Genomic DNA, 14,218 nt, shown 5'->3' on the forward strand with positions numbered 1-14,218 from the left:
AAACACAATGGATTAGCTATATTATTCTCTAACTATTTAACTCAATGTCTTTGTCACTCTTTCTGTTGCATATTTAAAAGAAAAAGAAAAAAGAAAAATTTATACCCCTCCATATGTTTTGTGCTATATACCAATGTAGAAAATCATAAAACTGGGCAGAATAGGGCAATGATGATGATGCCAAACAACATTAATATTTACTGCATTATAAAAGGTACAATTTAAATTTTTTTCTCAAGCATTCCTCATAGCAATCTAGTGTGATAGATATAATTATTCCCATTTAAGGTGAAAAATTGAGGTTTAGAGAGTTTTAGTTACATGTCCAAAGTGACATATGTATGCTGTAAATGGCAAAGCCAAGATTCAAACTGTCATTCTGACCTCAGAGGCTTTTTTCTTCCAACCATTTAAATACATGACACCAGCCTGACCAGTGGTGGTGCAGTGGATAGAGTGTGGACCTTGTATGCGGAGGTCCCAGGTTCAAAAACCTCGAGGTCACTGGCTTAAGCATGGGCTCATCTGGCTTGAGCGCAGGCTTGCCCCCTTGAGTGCGGGATTGCTGGCTTGAAGCCCAAGGTCACTGGCTTGAGGCCAAAGTCACTGGCTTGAGCAAGGGGTCACTGGCTTGGCTGGAGCTCCCCAGTTAAAGCACATATGAAAAGCAATCAACTAACAACTAAAGTGACGTTATTATGAGTTGATGCTTCTCATCTCTCTCCCTTCCTGTCTGTCTCTCTCTCTTTCTCTAAAAAGAAAAAACACACACGACACCAAACTGAAGTGAACATTTAACATTTTCTGACATGTGCACTCCCGTTTAGGCTGATGAACTATTTCTATTTCATTGAGAATGGAGAAAATGTGAGAAATCTCTTTTATCTTCCCCAAATCAGTTCTACTGGTCTACATCAGTGTATGAATCAAGTGGTTCATAGCCTGTGTTCTGTCCCTTACTAACTGTAACATTAGGTCCAACTTTCTCATCTGTTTAGTAAGAATGATAATATGTAACTACTTCAAGAGTTTGTTATGAAAATGAAACATGTTAATGCATGTAAGGCACTTGGAACAAGACATGATGCATTGCAAGTACTGAATAAATGTTAGCTAATATCATCACCTTGTCCCTGCCTGCAACCCCCAATCAAAAGTCTGTCTGGCTATGTATCATCTGATTCCCCTCCATCTCTTTTCTTCCTGTTCTATCAAGGCTTCTGCTCCTTTGATTATCCCTTCTCTCTGTTTTGAGTTATAAATCTCTCCCTCTCTACAGGACGATCTGACAACTACCACTGAAAATAAACAAAAAACTTTTGCTTAACCCCTCCAGCTAGTCTCCAGTCCTCTTCACAATCCTGTTTGGTCTTATTTGCTGGCTCCATTTATTTTATTTGATTCCTAAAAATTGGAGTTCCTCAGGGCTTTGAGTTAGGCAGCATTTTCCTTTTTAAAAAACTCTCACTCGGTCAGGGCACACAGGAGAAACAACCATGTGCTTCTCCACACCCTCCCCTGCCCCTTTTCTCTCTCTCTTCCCCTCCTGCAGCCATAGCTCCGAATGGTTCTGAGCATTTGGCCCCAGGAGCTGAGGATAGCTCCATGGCCTTGCCTCAGGAACTATAATACAATAGCTCTGTTACCAAGCAATGGAGCAAGCCCCAGACGGGCAGAACAAGCCCCATAGAAGGCTTGCCAGGTAATCCCATCAGGGCACTAGCAGGAGTCTGTCTGCCTCCCCGCCTCTCCCACCAAATAAATAAATAAATAAATAAATAAATAAATAAATCTCCAAAAATGATCTCATCTATTCCTGTGGCTTAAAATAACACCCATATTCTATGATCCAAAATTCATATATACTTCCAGTTTAGGCCTCTCCTCCTCTCCTTGGAGGTACAGTTCAGTATACGGTATCCAATATCCTTCTAATTTCGGAAAGATTGTTCAGTTTTGGGATAGACTAAATGTAAAAATGTAAATGGAGCTTAGGTATCATCATAGGCTTATCCTTTATTACAACTCAAGTTTTGTTCTATCAATGGATTTGTCAATTTTTTATGTAGCATTTAATATTTTAAAAAGATTTAAGAGCAAACCGGAAAGGTCAACCAATAGTTGTATACACAGATAACATCTCATCGTCTACTGTTTCAGTATGAGTGAAAGCACAGTAAATTTCTAAAAAAAAAAACCCCAAACCCCCTCAAAAGATCTTTTGTATTGTTCAAAAATTAAGAAGAATTAAGACCAATCATAAACTGAAATTGTTCGTTACATTAGCATTTTTCCACAGAATCAACTGAATTTCTTTGAGTGACTTTAACAGGACAGATAAACCTATTTCTAGTTTTGCAGAACAGAAGTAAATAAACATGTGTGAAGTGCATTATGAAAGATCTGTCAGGCTTAAAGAGAAACTAAATTGGATGTAGATAGCCAAGATCAAGACTGTAATGAATTTTTAATTGTTTTCTTTTTGAACTTTTCGGATCAGTTCTATTCCTGGCATCTCTTCTGTTGACTACTGGAGATATCTTATGTTTCATTTAAACCTGTCTTTGTTACTCCTTTGCAATACCAAGTTGCAATCTCTGGCTAGGTCTTAACTCCTTACTTCATTTACTACAGATACTGCGATACTGTTGCTTCATCTTTTTATTATTATTATTATTGAGAGGCAGGGAGGAAGAAATCCACCCAGCAAGCCCCGTAGAGGTGATGCTCTGTCAATCTGGAGCCCTTGCTCCATTGCTCAGCAACCAAGCTATTTTAGTGCCTGAGCAAGGCCATGGTGCAATTCTCAGCACTGGGGCCAACTTGCTTGAATGAGCCATGGCTGTAGGAAGGGTCATGGGGATAGAGAGCGCGAGAGAAAAGAAGGAGGGGGACAGGTGGAGAAGCAGATGGTTGCCTCTCCTGTCTGCCCTAACCGGAAATCGAAGCTGGGACTTCTACACTTTGGGCCAACACTCTACCACTGAGCCAACCCGCCAGGGCCCTGTTGTTTCATCTTTTCCCTATTGTCTTTCTTAGTCATTTTTCAGTGGACTAAATTTTCATATTTGGTGGTCTTTGAATATAGGAGAACAAAATTTGAAGTACTGATTTAGCATATATGTTATTGCCTATCTTTTGTATGGCTACTAGTAAAAAAGCAGTGAAGCCTAACCTGTGGTGGCACAGTGGATAAAGGGTTAACCTGGAATGCTGAGGTTGTTGGTTCAAAACCCCAGGCTTGCCCTGTAAAAACACACACGAGAAGCAACTACTACAAGTTAATGCTTTCCACTCCCCCCCCTAAAAATCAATAAATAAAAATCTTAAAAAAAAAAAAAAAAAAGGTCCTGGACAGTGGCTCAGTGGAGAGAGCATTGGCCTGGTGTATGGACATCCCAGGTTTGACTCCCGGTCAGGGCACACAGGAGAAGCGACCATCTGCTTATCTTCCCCTCCCTCTCCTTCTTTTCTCCCTCTTCCCCCTCCTGTGGCCAGTGGCTCAACTGGTTGAGTGTGGCCCCAGACACTGAAGATAGCTCGGTTGGTCCAAGCATTGTCCTCAGGCAATGAGGATAGCTCGGTTGGTTCAAGTGCATCAGCCTCAAGAACTAAAAATAGCTCAGTATTAAAGTATCAGCCCCAGATGGGGTTGCCAGGTGGATCCCAGCCTGGAGTCTTTCTCATTATTTCCCCTCCTCTCACTTTAAAAAAAAAAAAAAGTAGTGAAATCTTCTATTGTCTTTTACCATAGTTCTTCCCCCAAGCTGTTTCCTCTGTTTACATTATAGAGTCTATTTATACTCAGTCTTCTAAACAATTTTAAGAATGATAATTTATTACAAAACTTCATTAATTTCTTATTTACATATGTCTGACCCTTCCCACAGCTTGACCCACTCTTCTCTTTCTGCACTCAATTTGTCAGAATGAAGCAGTTTCCCAAAGGAGGCCTGGAGGATGGACATAAACAATACTTGTCTACTACACCATTCCCAGGCTGTTTAGAAGAGGTATTTGGCCATACAGAGCTATGACTACCTGGTTTGAAGTCTGATGAGAGAAAAAAAACGTTGCAGTTATCTTGAAGAATAAGAGGAATGTTACCTTTGACCTTATCAAGGGGCTTCAAAGAATCCAAAATGCCTTCACCAGTTTTTCTTCTTGACGTAAGTAGGTAAGCAACAGCAGGCTGGGGCAGCTAAGAGATTAAAAAAAGTGAGCTGAAAAAAAATTTTTTATGATTAGCAAAAAGCATCACAGAAATAATTCTCATCCTAGTTTCTGGAGAAAGCAAAGCCAAAACACCCACTTAAAAGAGCTGGTATATAAATTTGGGGAATTATGGCAGAGTCTAGCTATTAATTGAAGAAAGTTTAATGAAAGGACTATTTATGATGGTTTGGGCAGAGTCCAAGAACATCTGGAAGAAACTACAGAATCATGTTCACTGAATGCATAACAGATTTATGCCATCCAACTAGACTTCAGTGACATCACAGTAACGACGAGTATGCATGAACTTTGGAATCAGACCCATAAAAGACCCAATACTAGCTTTACCACTTTCTTTGGGTGTGATCTTTGAAAAAAAAAATACAAACCTGTCTGCATTTTAGTTTCCTCACTTGTAAAGTGAAGATGATAATATCTCAAAGGATTTTTGAGACAGGTAGATGAGAATATGTAACTTAAATTGTAGCACCTGACAGTGCCAAAAACTTGAATGTTATTTTAAAATATATATTTATTATTATTTAAAAATATATATTTAGTAGAAACATTGTAATGTTGGTCACAAAACTATTATTTATAATCTGGTTTTGCTGTAAAAAAATAAACTAAAAGAAGCTTAAGAAAAAGTTTATTTTTCATATAAAATACAGATCTAGAGAGGCCAAGTTTGGTATGGCAGTTGTGCCCACACACTTTCATTTTTATGTTTTGCCACCCTTAGACACTGGTCTGCCCTGGCCAGTTGGCTCAGTGGTAGAGCATCGCCCCGTATATGGACATCCTGGAGTTTGATTACTGGTCAGGGCACACAGGAGAAGCAACCACCTGCTTCTTCATGTCTCCCCCTCTCCCTTCTATCTCTCTATCTCTCTCTTCCCTTCCTGCAGCCATGGCTCAGTTGGAGGAAGTTGCCCCCACCATGAAGATGGCTCCATGGCCTTGCCTCACATGTTAAAATAGTGTGGTTGTCAAGCAACAGAGCAACAGCTTCAGATGGGCAGAGCATTGCTTGGTAGGGGGCCTGCCGGATGGATCCTGGTAGGGGCGCATGTAGGAGTCTGTCTCTTTGCCTCCCCACTTCTCACTAAGAAAAAATACATTAGCCTGACCTGTGGTGGCGCAGTGGATAAAGCATCGACCTGGAACGCTGAGGTCGCCGGTTCAAAACCCTGGGCTTGCTTGGTCAAGGCACATATGGGAGTTGATGCTTCCTGCTCCTCCCTCCCTCTTCTCTCTCTCTCTCTCTCTCTCTCTCTCTCTCATTCTCTCTTCTCTCTAAAAAGTAATAAAAGAAAACTAAGAAAAAATACATTGGTTGTTGTCATCATGGTCCATGATAGTGGTCACTGCATCTTTGTTTCATGTGGTAGAATGAACTAAATGGGGAAGAACTGGCAAAATGAGAGCAGCAGCAGTCTTTAAAGAAAGCTTGCAACGTATTGGCCAGGACATTAGTCATATGTCACAGTAGGCTGCAAGTGAGGCTAGGAGATGCAGTTTAGGGGAGAGAGAATAAATAGCTAAGGATAACCCATACTGTAATCCTTGTAACTGTCAGAAACAGTTTCAAATTAGCCTTCTTGTCCTCAAATGTCACCTTTTATGATCTCATTTTTTTCTATGTCTTCTCCATTAGATTTTTCTCCCTGCTTTAGCATTTACAAGCCTACATATTTTCTGTTCCACTTCTATTTTTGTCTTTCCTATTGTTTCATTATTGTATGTAATAAACATATGATTTTCCTTTCCTTTTCTACCATTTTACAATTACTAAAGTTTACTCTCTGCCTAAAGCGTCCTTTTCTATAAGTTTGTAAGTCCAAGACTTCTCATTCAGAGCCCAAATGTAAGTTATCCCAAAGGAGCTCATGGAAACTTCAGGTTGAAACTGCTCTAAGGCTTCTGTTGCAGACTTATATTAAACTCTCAGGATGATTTATATTAAACTTCCTTATGAATATTTCTATTCACACCTGGATGTGAATTTAAGGAGATCAAAATCTTATCTTATATAGCTTTGTATCTCCTTCTAGAAAAACAGTACTTTGCATATTTTAAGTATCTGATTAATTGAAAAATATTTTTAAGTCCATCTAGGATTATTACTATAAATGTTTAAATATTTTAAAATATAAGAACAGCTATATGCAATGGATTTTTTTCTAAAATTTTACAAGTAGAATTTTATAACTAAATCTTTGTAAAATATATATGGGGGCACAAAATATAATCTGTTATAAATTCTTTATAAAGTCAACCTCACTCCTTCTCTATTTAAATATTTTACAGTTTGGATTTTCAAATGGTTACTCTCCTTAAAGTGGATACTACTATTCAAAAATAATTATCCAAACATAGATATACCATTTTTACTGTATGTAAATTATATCTCAATAAATTTGACTTTTAAAAGTTATATATCTATGTTCATCTTCCGTTATTATGCTTTTTAAAACTTAGCTTCCTAATCGTTTAAAAAAATTATGCTTTCCAGAAAACTATACTGAAAAAAAAAATCTGCAACAGGAGCAATGTCTTTTTTTTTTAAAGATTTTATTTATTCATTTCAGAGAGAGGGGTGGGGAGAAAAAGATAGAGAGAGAGAAGGAGGGAAGAGCAGGAAGCATCAACTCCCATATGTGCTTTGACCAGGCAAGCCCAGGGTTTCAAACCAGGGACCTCAGCATTTCAGGTCTATGCTTTATCCACTGCGCCACCACATGTCAGGCACAATTTTTCATAACTTTACAGGGTAATTTACATGGTATGATATACTTACAAAGACTGGAAAACTGAAAGAAAATATAAAATGATGTATGTTGATTACAATTGCCATAAAATCATGCATGCATAACAAAATATATGATTACTGCTCACATATTATAAGGCACAATACACTTTATATTAAACATGCAAACTTCAAAAGGGTTGGATCTTAATAGCAAAATACTTTTTAATTAAAAATGTAGAGAAATGAAAAAAATGTGATTACTTCACCTAGACCTAATCACTTTTACTCAAATAGACATATTCCATTCAGTCTAGAGTCAATATGTCTAAAAATCAGTTACAATAAAAGTTGAATATTGAGGCTAGGATCTCTCTCGATTGGATACTGAGTTATAAGCAGCTAGATATGTTCGAGTTCATATGAAACATGATGGCTTTTCTTGAGGGATAATAGTTGTATTCATATTATAATATGGTACCATTTTCTTATTTTCTCTTTACAGGAATTTGGAAAACTAGAAAATGATATAATCTTTCATTGATGGCACTCTGTATTTCTGCCTCTAGTTGAATTTGTTTTGGATCCCTGAAAAACGTACTTTTCCCTCCCAACATTCAAAAACCCTTCAGTTTTCTGGTCTGGATGCCCCAAACTTCTCATGCAGGCTGGCTTTTTCCGGGTCTGTTCTCATACCTTAAGCTCCAGATGCTTGTTTCCTCCTAAATTAAAATCTTAACCATCAGGTTAGAAGGTAACCAGATAAATTAAGTCCCCCAAAGTGTTACTGATGTACAACAGCTCAATAGGTGATCTCTCGTGTGTTTGCATTTTTAAAGAAAGACATCTTAAAAAAAAAAGACTTCTTTAGGCATAAAGCTTTCGCTGAAGGTAATGAAGTCCTACGTATAGAACTACAAGCACAACCCCAAGGTCAAGTATGATTGACTTTCTGATGGACGTAGGCCTTTTAATGCCCTTTAAATCAAAGCTATTTATAGTCCACTCCCTTTCTCTCCTTGGGTTAGTAAAACGAAAATTTCCGTAGGAAAAGTACCTGGACCAGCTTTAAAAAAATGTTTTAAAAACTATTCATTACAATTTGCTTTTCATAAAGTGTTTTGATCACTCCCAGGAGTGATTTACTTTTAAAATGTTTTCTATTGAAGGTGGCAGAACATGTTGCCCATTCACTCAAAATCGATGAATAGAACAGGTTAGCACATCAAAGGAAATTAAGGCCAAAATAGCAAAGAAGCTCGAATCCTCTTGGGTGGAATTCCTAGCGCCAGTCGATTTGCCTAAATCCTTGATTTGTTCGCTTTTGGACCCATGTCTAACGTACTGTATTTATTTGACCAGAGGGAATAGCCTTTGGAGTGTGGCTGGGAAAAAAACCGATGAGGGGAAAAACCGTGAGATGGAAAAGTAGTAGAAGGTTTCCAAGAAGGGGTGGGATTTAGGGTGGAGGCCAGAAGAAAATAGGAGAGTTCCTTAATTCATTGAACAAACATGTGTTTTTTGCCTCCCATAGGCCAGGGCCTCTCTCTCCGCGTCCTCTCCGGATGGGTGCTCCTCGCGGAGATTCCGGATTCGGATTATCTCAGGAACTCGAGTTGCCCTCCCTTCCGACCTCGTCTCACAAACAGCTCCGAGGCGGGGAGTGAGAAGGGGACGGGAGAGGCTCGCCCGCTCCGCGAGCTCAACATCTGCTGCGTCCAGCGGGGCGCGTCCGTCAGGCACCGGGAGGAGCGAGCTGGGCGCCTCCAGCCCACTCACTGTTCGGCGAAACTCGCCCGAAACCCGCCTCCTCCCCCCGCGCCGCTCCGGGCTTCTGTTGGCTTTCGGGGAGGTGGTGCGGCACCGGAACTTTTGGGAACTTGAAGGACAGGGGCGTGGGGCAAACGGGTTATTGTAGAAATGTGACCCCTCCCCCCCACTCGACCCGGGGTTAGGACTCCCCTCTCCAGGCGGAAAACAGGCGCGGTGGGCGGGCCAGGCGGAATCCGGGCCAGTCCCCGGTTCCGAGAGGCGGCGGGGCAGGTAGGCGGGGCGGAGCGGGCGCCTCAGGCGCAGTTCCCCGTCCAGCCTCGCGGGGGCGTCGGCGCGGCCGATCAGGTGACCCAGCGCTGGTCCCGGGCTGCGGGAAGCGGCCTCGTTCTCAGCCGGCGGGGACGCCGCCGCCGCCGCCGCCACACCTAGCGGAGGAGCCCGGGAAGGCAGCTCGGTGGGGACTGGGGCGGAGAACGCTGGGGTGCGGACGGAAGGGCGGCGGGCGGAAGGCCGGAGGCTGCCGGGGCGCGGGCTGCTGCGGGGGAAGGGACCCCCAGGCGTCGCCGGCGCCGACTCGGAGCGCAGGGGCCATGAGCGCGCTCCCCTGAGGCGGAGGTCGCGGGCGGGCGGGGAGGAGGCCTGAGAGGTTGCGGCGGCCGCGGGCCCGTAGCTGGCGCGAGGAAGCCGGCGGCGGCACCACCACCAGCACCATCACCATCACCATCATGTCGCGCTCCGTGCTGCAGCCCAGTCAGCAGAAGCTGGCGGAGAAGCTCACCATCCTCAACGACCGGGGCGTCGGCATGCTCACCCGCCTCTACAACATCAAGAAGGTGCGCGCGGGCGGGGAGGCGCGGCGGGGCCGCGGGCGGGCGGGCAGCGGGGCACGCGGGCGGGCGGGCGGGCGGCCCCGGGGAGGGGGCGGCGGGCGGCGCCCAGGGCCGCGCTCTGGCGGCCCCGTGTCGGGCCCGGCCTGGGGTCGGCGGGATGCGCCGCGGCCTAATGCGCCGCATCAAATGCGGAGTCCCGGCCGGAGGCTGAAAGAAGCCATTTCCCCGCTCCGGGCGGCGGGCTGCGGCCGGGCCGGCCTCGGGTGACGGGTGCTGCCGCCGCCGCCGCCCCCTCCCCGGCGCCTCCGCCCGGGGCACGGGGTCAACGGGGAAGAGCGGGTGGTGCGTGGACGAGATTGGGGGTGGGGGTGGGAAAACTTGGGTGTTCCAGAACTGACGCTGAATGCTAGGAAACTGGCGGAGATGATAGCAATTTTTTTTCTCGATTTTTGTAAGCGTGGGGATGTGGGATGAACAACTCAGCCCCTTCACTTTGCCACTTTATTTTAGATTGCTGGGTAAAAGCAGCAGGAGAGCGTGTTGACGATTTGCAATCATTTTGAAGGTGAAGAGGAGGGGGAAGTGAGGGTGGAACCAATTTTCTTCTGAAATCCTTATGGGCTGTGAGTCACTAGAACAGGAATAACAACCTCTCCCTTCCCTCTTTACTCCTCCTCATCTTAGTTTTTCCAGCTCTGTCCGATCGTACCGAAACACCGTTTTGTTAAAATGCGGTGTCTGTACAATAGAAAAGCTGTAAATACGTTGCTGTCATCACTGATCTATAGTATGTTCAGATAGTTTGAGTAGCTATAGTTAATAGGCCCATTGAAAGCCTTTACATAGATAGCTTCAGAAGATTAAGGACTGCTAGATATTAAGCTAGAACAAATATATGTTAATTTATTTTAGGGGAAAACAACCAAAATCTTTTCTTGTAAGACAGGGTCGGTAAGTTTAAAGAATTTGATAAAGAGAAAATGAAAAGATTTTTTGGGTACAGTATAGAACCTTAGAGTTTCCGATTTGTGTTTGATGTCAGTTTCATAACTATTATTGGCTTTTTAATATGTCATGAACATTTCCTTTTAGTTTAATCATAGCAATAGGATTACAATGCCTGTAAATTGGGGCTGCTTAGGTAAGCATATTTCTTGAAATTCATCTCATGGGGTTCAAGTATAAAACTGGTTTATTTCAACAATTTGATGGAGACACTGGAATTCTAAAGGAGAAGACTGTCCTGGCTTAATGGTGATAAATTTTGTTTAAGGCTAGCTATGTTCCAGTTGCTCACCTGGATGAAAGAAGATTGATCCTGTAAATCCAGTGCAGTCTGAAGAGTCAAGTGCTTATTCTGTTTTTATGTGGCTTGGGCTCAGTGTCACTACAAAAAAGCCCTCTGCAATTTCTAAAGAGCCTTGGCTATAAATATATATGGGTTGGGAACAATTTAATTTTAGATCGTGTTACTTATAGGTTGCATCTATCTGAACTTTTTTGTGAGATTACACTCCTTAACAAATTTGGACATTGGTTCCTATATGAACATAAAAAACGAACAAGTCAAACATAACTAAAAGTTACTAGACCTGTGGTATTGTGGTTAAAGGAAATGGTAATGATGGTTTCCAGAAGAGGAAGTGAGAGTAACATCAAAAGTGATTTGTGTATTTGGACAGAATACCTTTTTTTAAGCATTTGTTAAACATTTTTATAGTACAAACATAGTTAAACTTTACATAGTTCACCTTCAAACATTAAATAAGATTAAACTAAATTCTAGGCATTGAATTTTTATAATTCCAGTTCACTGCGTTTTCTCAAAAGCATTTTCTTTCATTTCCTGTTTTGAGAAACTTCAGGCTTTTGTGTTATTGAACTAGGAGAATTTAAAATGAGTTGAATATCATTTATATACAAGTGTCAACTATTTTGAGTTATTGAAATACTATATTTCAGTACTTAACACATATTGCTAGTTTGTTGAAAATCTTTTGTGTACCTTGCCTGACTGTGAGTTCCCTCTGGGTAGGAACAGTATTACTCCTTTTTGAATTATCAGTACTTAGGGCTTACCTGGTCCATGAGGCATAGGCCTTGTTGAAATGGATGAATACAGTATCTATTATATACATATATATTTTAAACATATATGTGTGTATATGTATAAAATCTTGTTCCAGCTTTAATAATAATAGATTTGGGTTTGCTCTTCTTTTGTAATTTTGCATACGGTAGATTCTGAATCTTTCAGCTTACATTGAGGTGTCTATAAGATTCACATATCTTCCTGGCTGGCTAGGGATTGAAACATTTGTTTAAAAGTCTTGCCAAAAAAAGTGAGTAAGATCTGTTCACCATGTGTTTATAAGATTCATGCCGTCTGCATTTTCATGATATTATAAATCATATAATCTTTTCAGTCAGTCTCTGAGAGTCCTCAAAAAAAACCTTCCACCATATAATAGATTTCTGCCATCAGTTATCATATTTTTTTTAATGCATGTGTACATTAGATTGTCTACAGATCTGATTACTTTGCTCTTTCAACTGGAAGTGTGCAATGAAAATATTTTAGTGAGCATACCCAATGAAAAATAGTTCAGTGTGACCTATAATCAAGGATAATATGCTTTAATGCTCATTGGGAGAATGTATTGTGGTTATTGAAAAATGTTTTCCACTTTTTAAAAAAAAGAAAATATCAGTTGGAAAATTTTTGAGATTTTTAATATTTTTAGGTTTTGGAAATAATATTTTAAGGAACTTGTCTAATTAGGGGTGTAGGAACACATAAAGGAGGATTTTAGGGGGGAAAATGTAAAAGTAATAGTTTTACATTTAAATTTATTTCTGAATTCCTTAAACTATTAGTTTTTTATTAAAAATACGTCTTTTCTTCTCCAGACCTAATAACCACTCAGTTGTGTAGTGATTTTTTAAATATTTTTCAGGCTACTTTTAAAACTGTTAATGTGACATGGTAAGATTACTGGACCAGAAGTTAAGAGACCTGCATTCCAATTTTCATTCTGTCACTGAGCATTCTGTAATACTGAGTAGGTGTCTTGACTCCTGAGCTTCATTTTCTTCTCATCTGTGAAGTGGGAGAAAAGTAGCTGTGAAAGGAACACTAAAGTTGATTGTTATCTTTATAAGTTCATTGTGAAGTAACCTGGTAGAAGTTATGGCTCATTTTAGACAGTAACTGAGCTCAGTTTAGTTTTCCAGAATAAGGGATGGTAATGCTTTCCCTACTTCCCTGGATTGTTTCTGAAGATAAAAGATATAACAATCTGAACATTGTTTAATTAATAAAACATCCATTATTGTAACGTATTTAGGAGTCTCAGCAACCTTTTGGGCAACATGTATTTTTATGAAATTTTACTCATGTTTAGCAGACACTTTCCCAAATCCTAAAGGGAACCATTTTTGCTGAGTTTAAAAATATTTTTTTGCCCGGGCCAGTGGCTCAGTGGATAGAATGTTGGCCTGGTATACGGACATCTGGGGGTTGATTCAGTCAGGGCACACAGGAGAAGCCACCATTTGCTTCACCCCCCACTCTTTCACCTCGTTTTCCTCCAGCAGCCAGTGGCTCAGTTGGTTCCAGCATGGCCCCAGGCCATGATGATAGCTAGTCAGAGTGCATCAGCCTCAGGTGCTGAAAATAGTTCATTACTTGAGCATTGGCCATAGGTGGGGCTGCCAGGTGAATCCTGGTCAGGGTGCATGTGGGAGTCTGCCTCACTATCTCCTCTTCTCTCCAAAAAAAAAAAAACCAAAACTCAACTGCAAAGGACAGAAAAGTGCGAGTGTCCCTTTGCTCAAGCCAGCAACCTTGGGCTTTTCCTGCCAGTGACCTTTTGGGTTCAAGGTGGCAAACTTGGGGATCTTGTAGATGATCCCCATTCAAGCCAGTGACCCTCTACCCACTCTCAGAAGCCGGCAACCTCAACTAGTGATCTCAGTGTTCCTGTTAGATGTTTTATCTACTGTGCCACCACATGTCAGGCCCAAACTTTTTTTTTTCAAGTGAGAGGAGGGGAGATAGAGACAGATTCCCACATGCCCCCCAACCAGGAGCATGCACCCCAACCAGGATCCTCTAGCAGCCCCCCTCTGAGGCTGATGCTTATTAAATCAACCAAGATTGAATCAACCAAGCTCTCTTCAGTGCCCAGGGCTGCTGACGCTAAAACCAGTAGAGCAGTGTTTCCCAACCTTTTTTGTGCCATGCCCCACCTTAACCTTTCTAAAATTTTTATGTCCCCCCCTATGTAACACACATCATTTTTAACATTAAAAAATTGATTTGTTCACTTAATAAACATAAATGATAGGTTCTAGGAAGAAATCACTATGAAATTATTAACAAAACACAGTAAGTAAAATTTCAAAAACATATAATGAAAAACAGAAATTTAAATTCCAAATAATTTTAATACAGATTTTTCTATATTTATTATTTAAAGTGTGATCCTTGCGCTTGATGCTTGCTGCACAGAGATTTTGTATTAGGTTCCAATTTGGTTAGCTTTAGTCTCAAGTCTCCACGTTGTTTTACATCCAGCTGATTTCTTTTTTTTACCAGTAAATCATTTACAGCACTAAATCCACATTCAGCTAAAAATGAAGATGGAAA

At 41.3% G+C, this 14,218-nt stretch overlaps 1 protein-coding gene across 4 annotated transcripts in view; it reads left to right on the top strand.

The window, feature by feature from the left end:
• The first annotated feature begins 9,316 nt into the window (after positions 1–9,316).
• The window catches only part of NCKAP1 (NCK associated protein 1), a 130,461-nt gene continuing 125,559 nt past the window's right edge, over positions 9,317–14,218 (top strand). For all 4 annotated transcript variants that reach the window (XM_066279298.1, XM_066279299.1, XM_066279300.1 and 1 more), the window contains exon 1: positions 9,317–9,570. In XM_066279298.1, the coding sequence (XP_066135395.1) occupies positions 9,463–9,570 (108 nt within the window). In that variant the 5' untranslated portion in view covers positions 9,317–9,462. The remainder of the gene's footprint in view (positions 9,571–14,218) is intronic.

The sequence above is a fragment of the Saccopteryx bilineata genome, chromosome 5 (genome assembly GCF_036850765.1).
Source record: "Saccopteryx bilineata isolate mSacBil1 chromosome 5, mSacBil1_pri_phased_curated, whole genome shotgun sequence".
NCBI lineage: Eukaryota > Metazoa > Chordata > Mammalia > Chiroptera > Emballonuridae > Saccopteryx > Saccopteryx bilineata.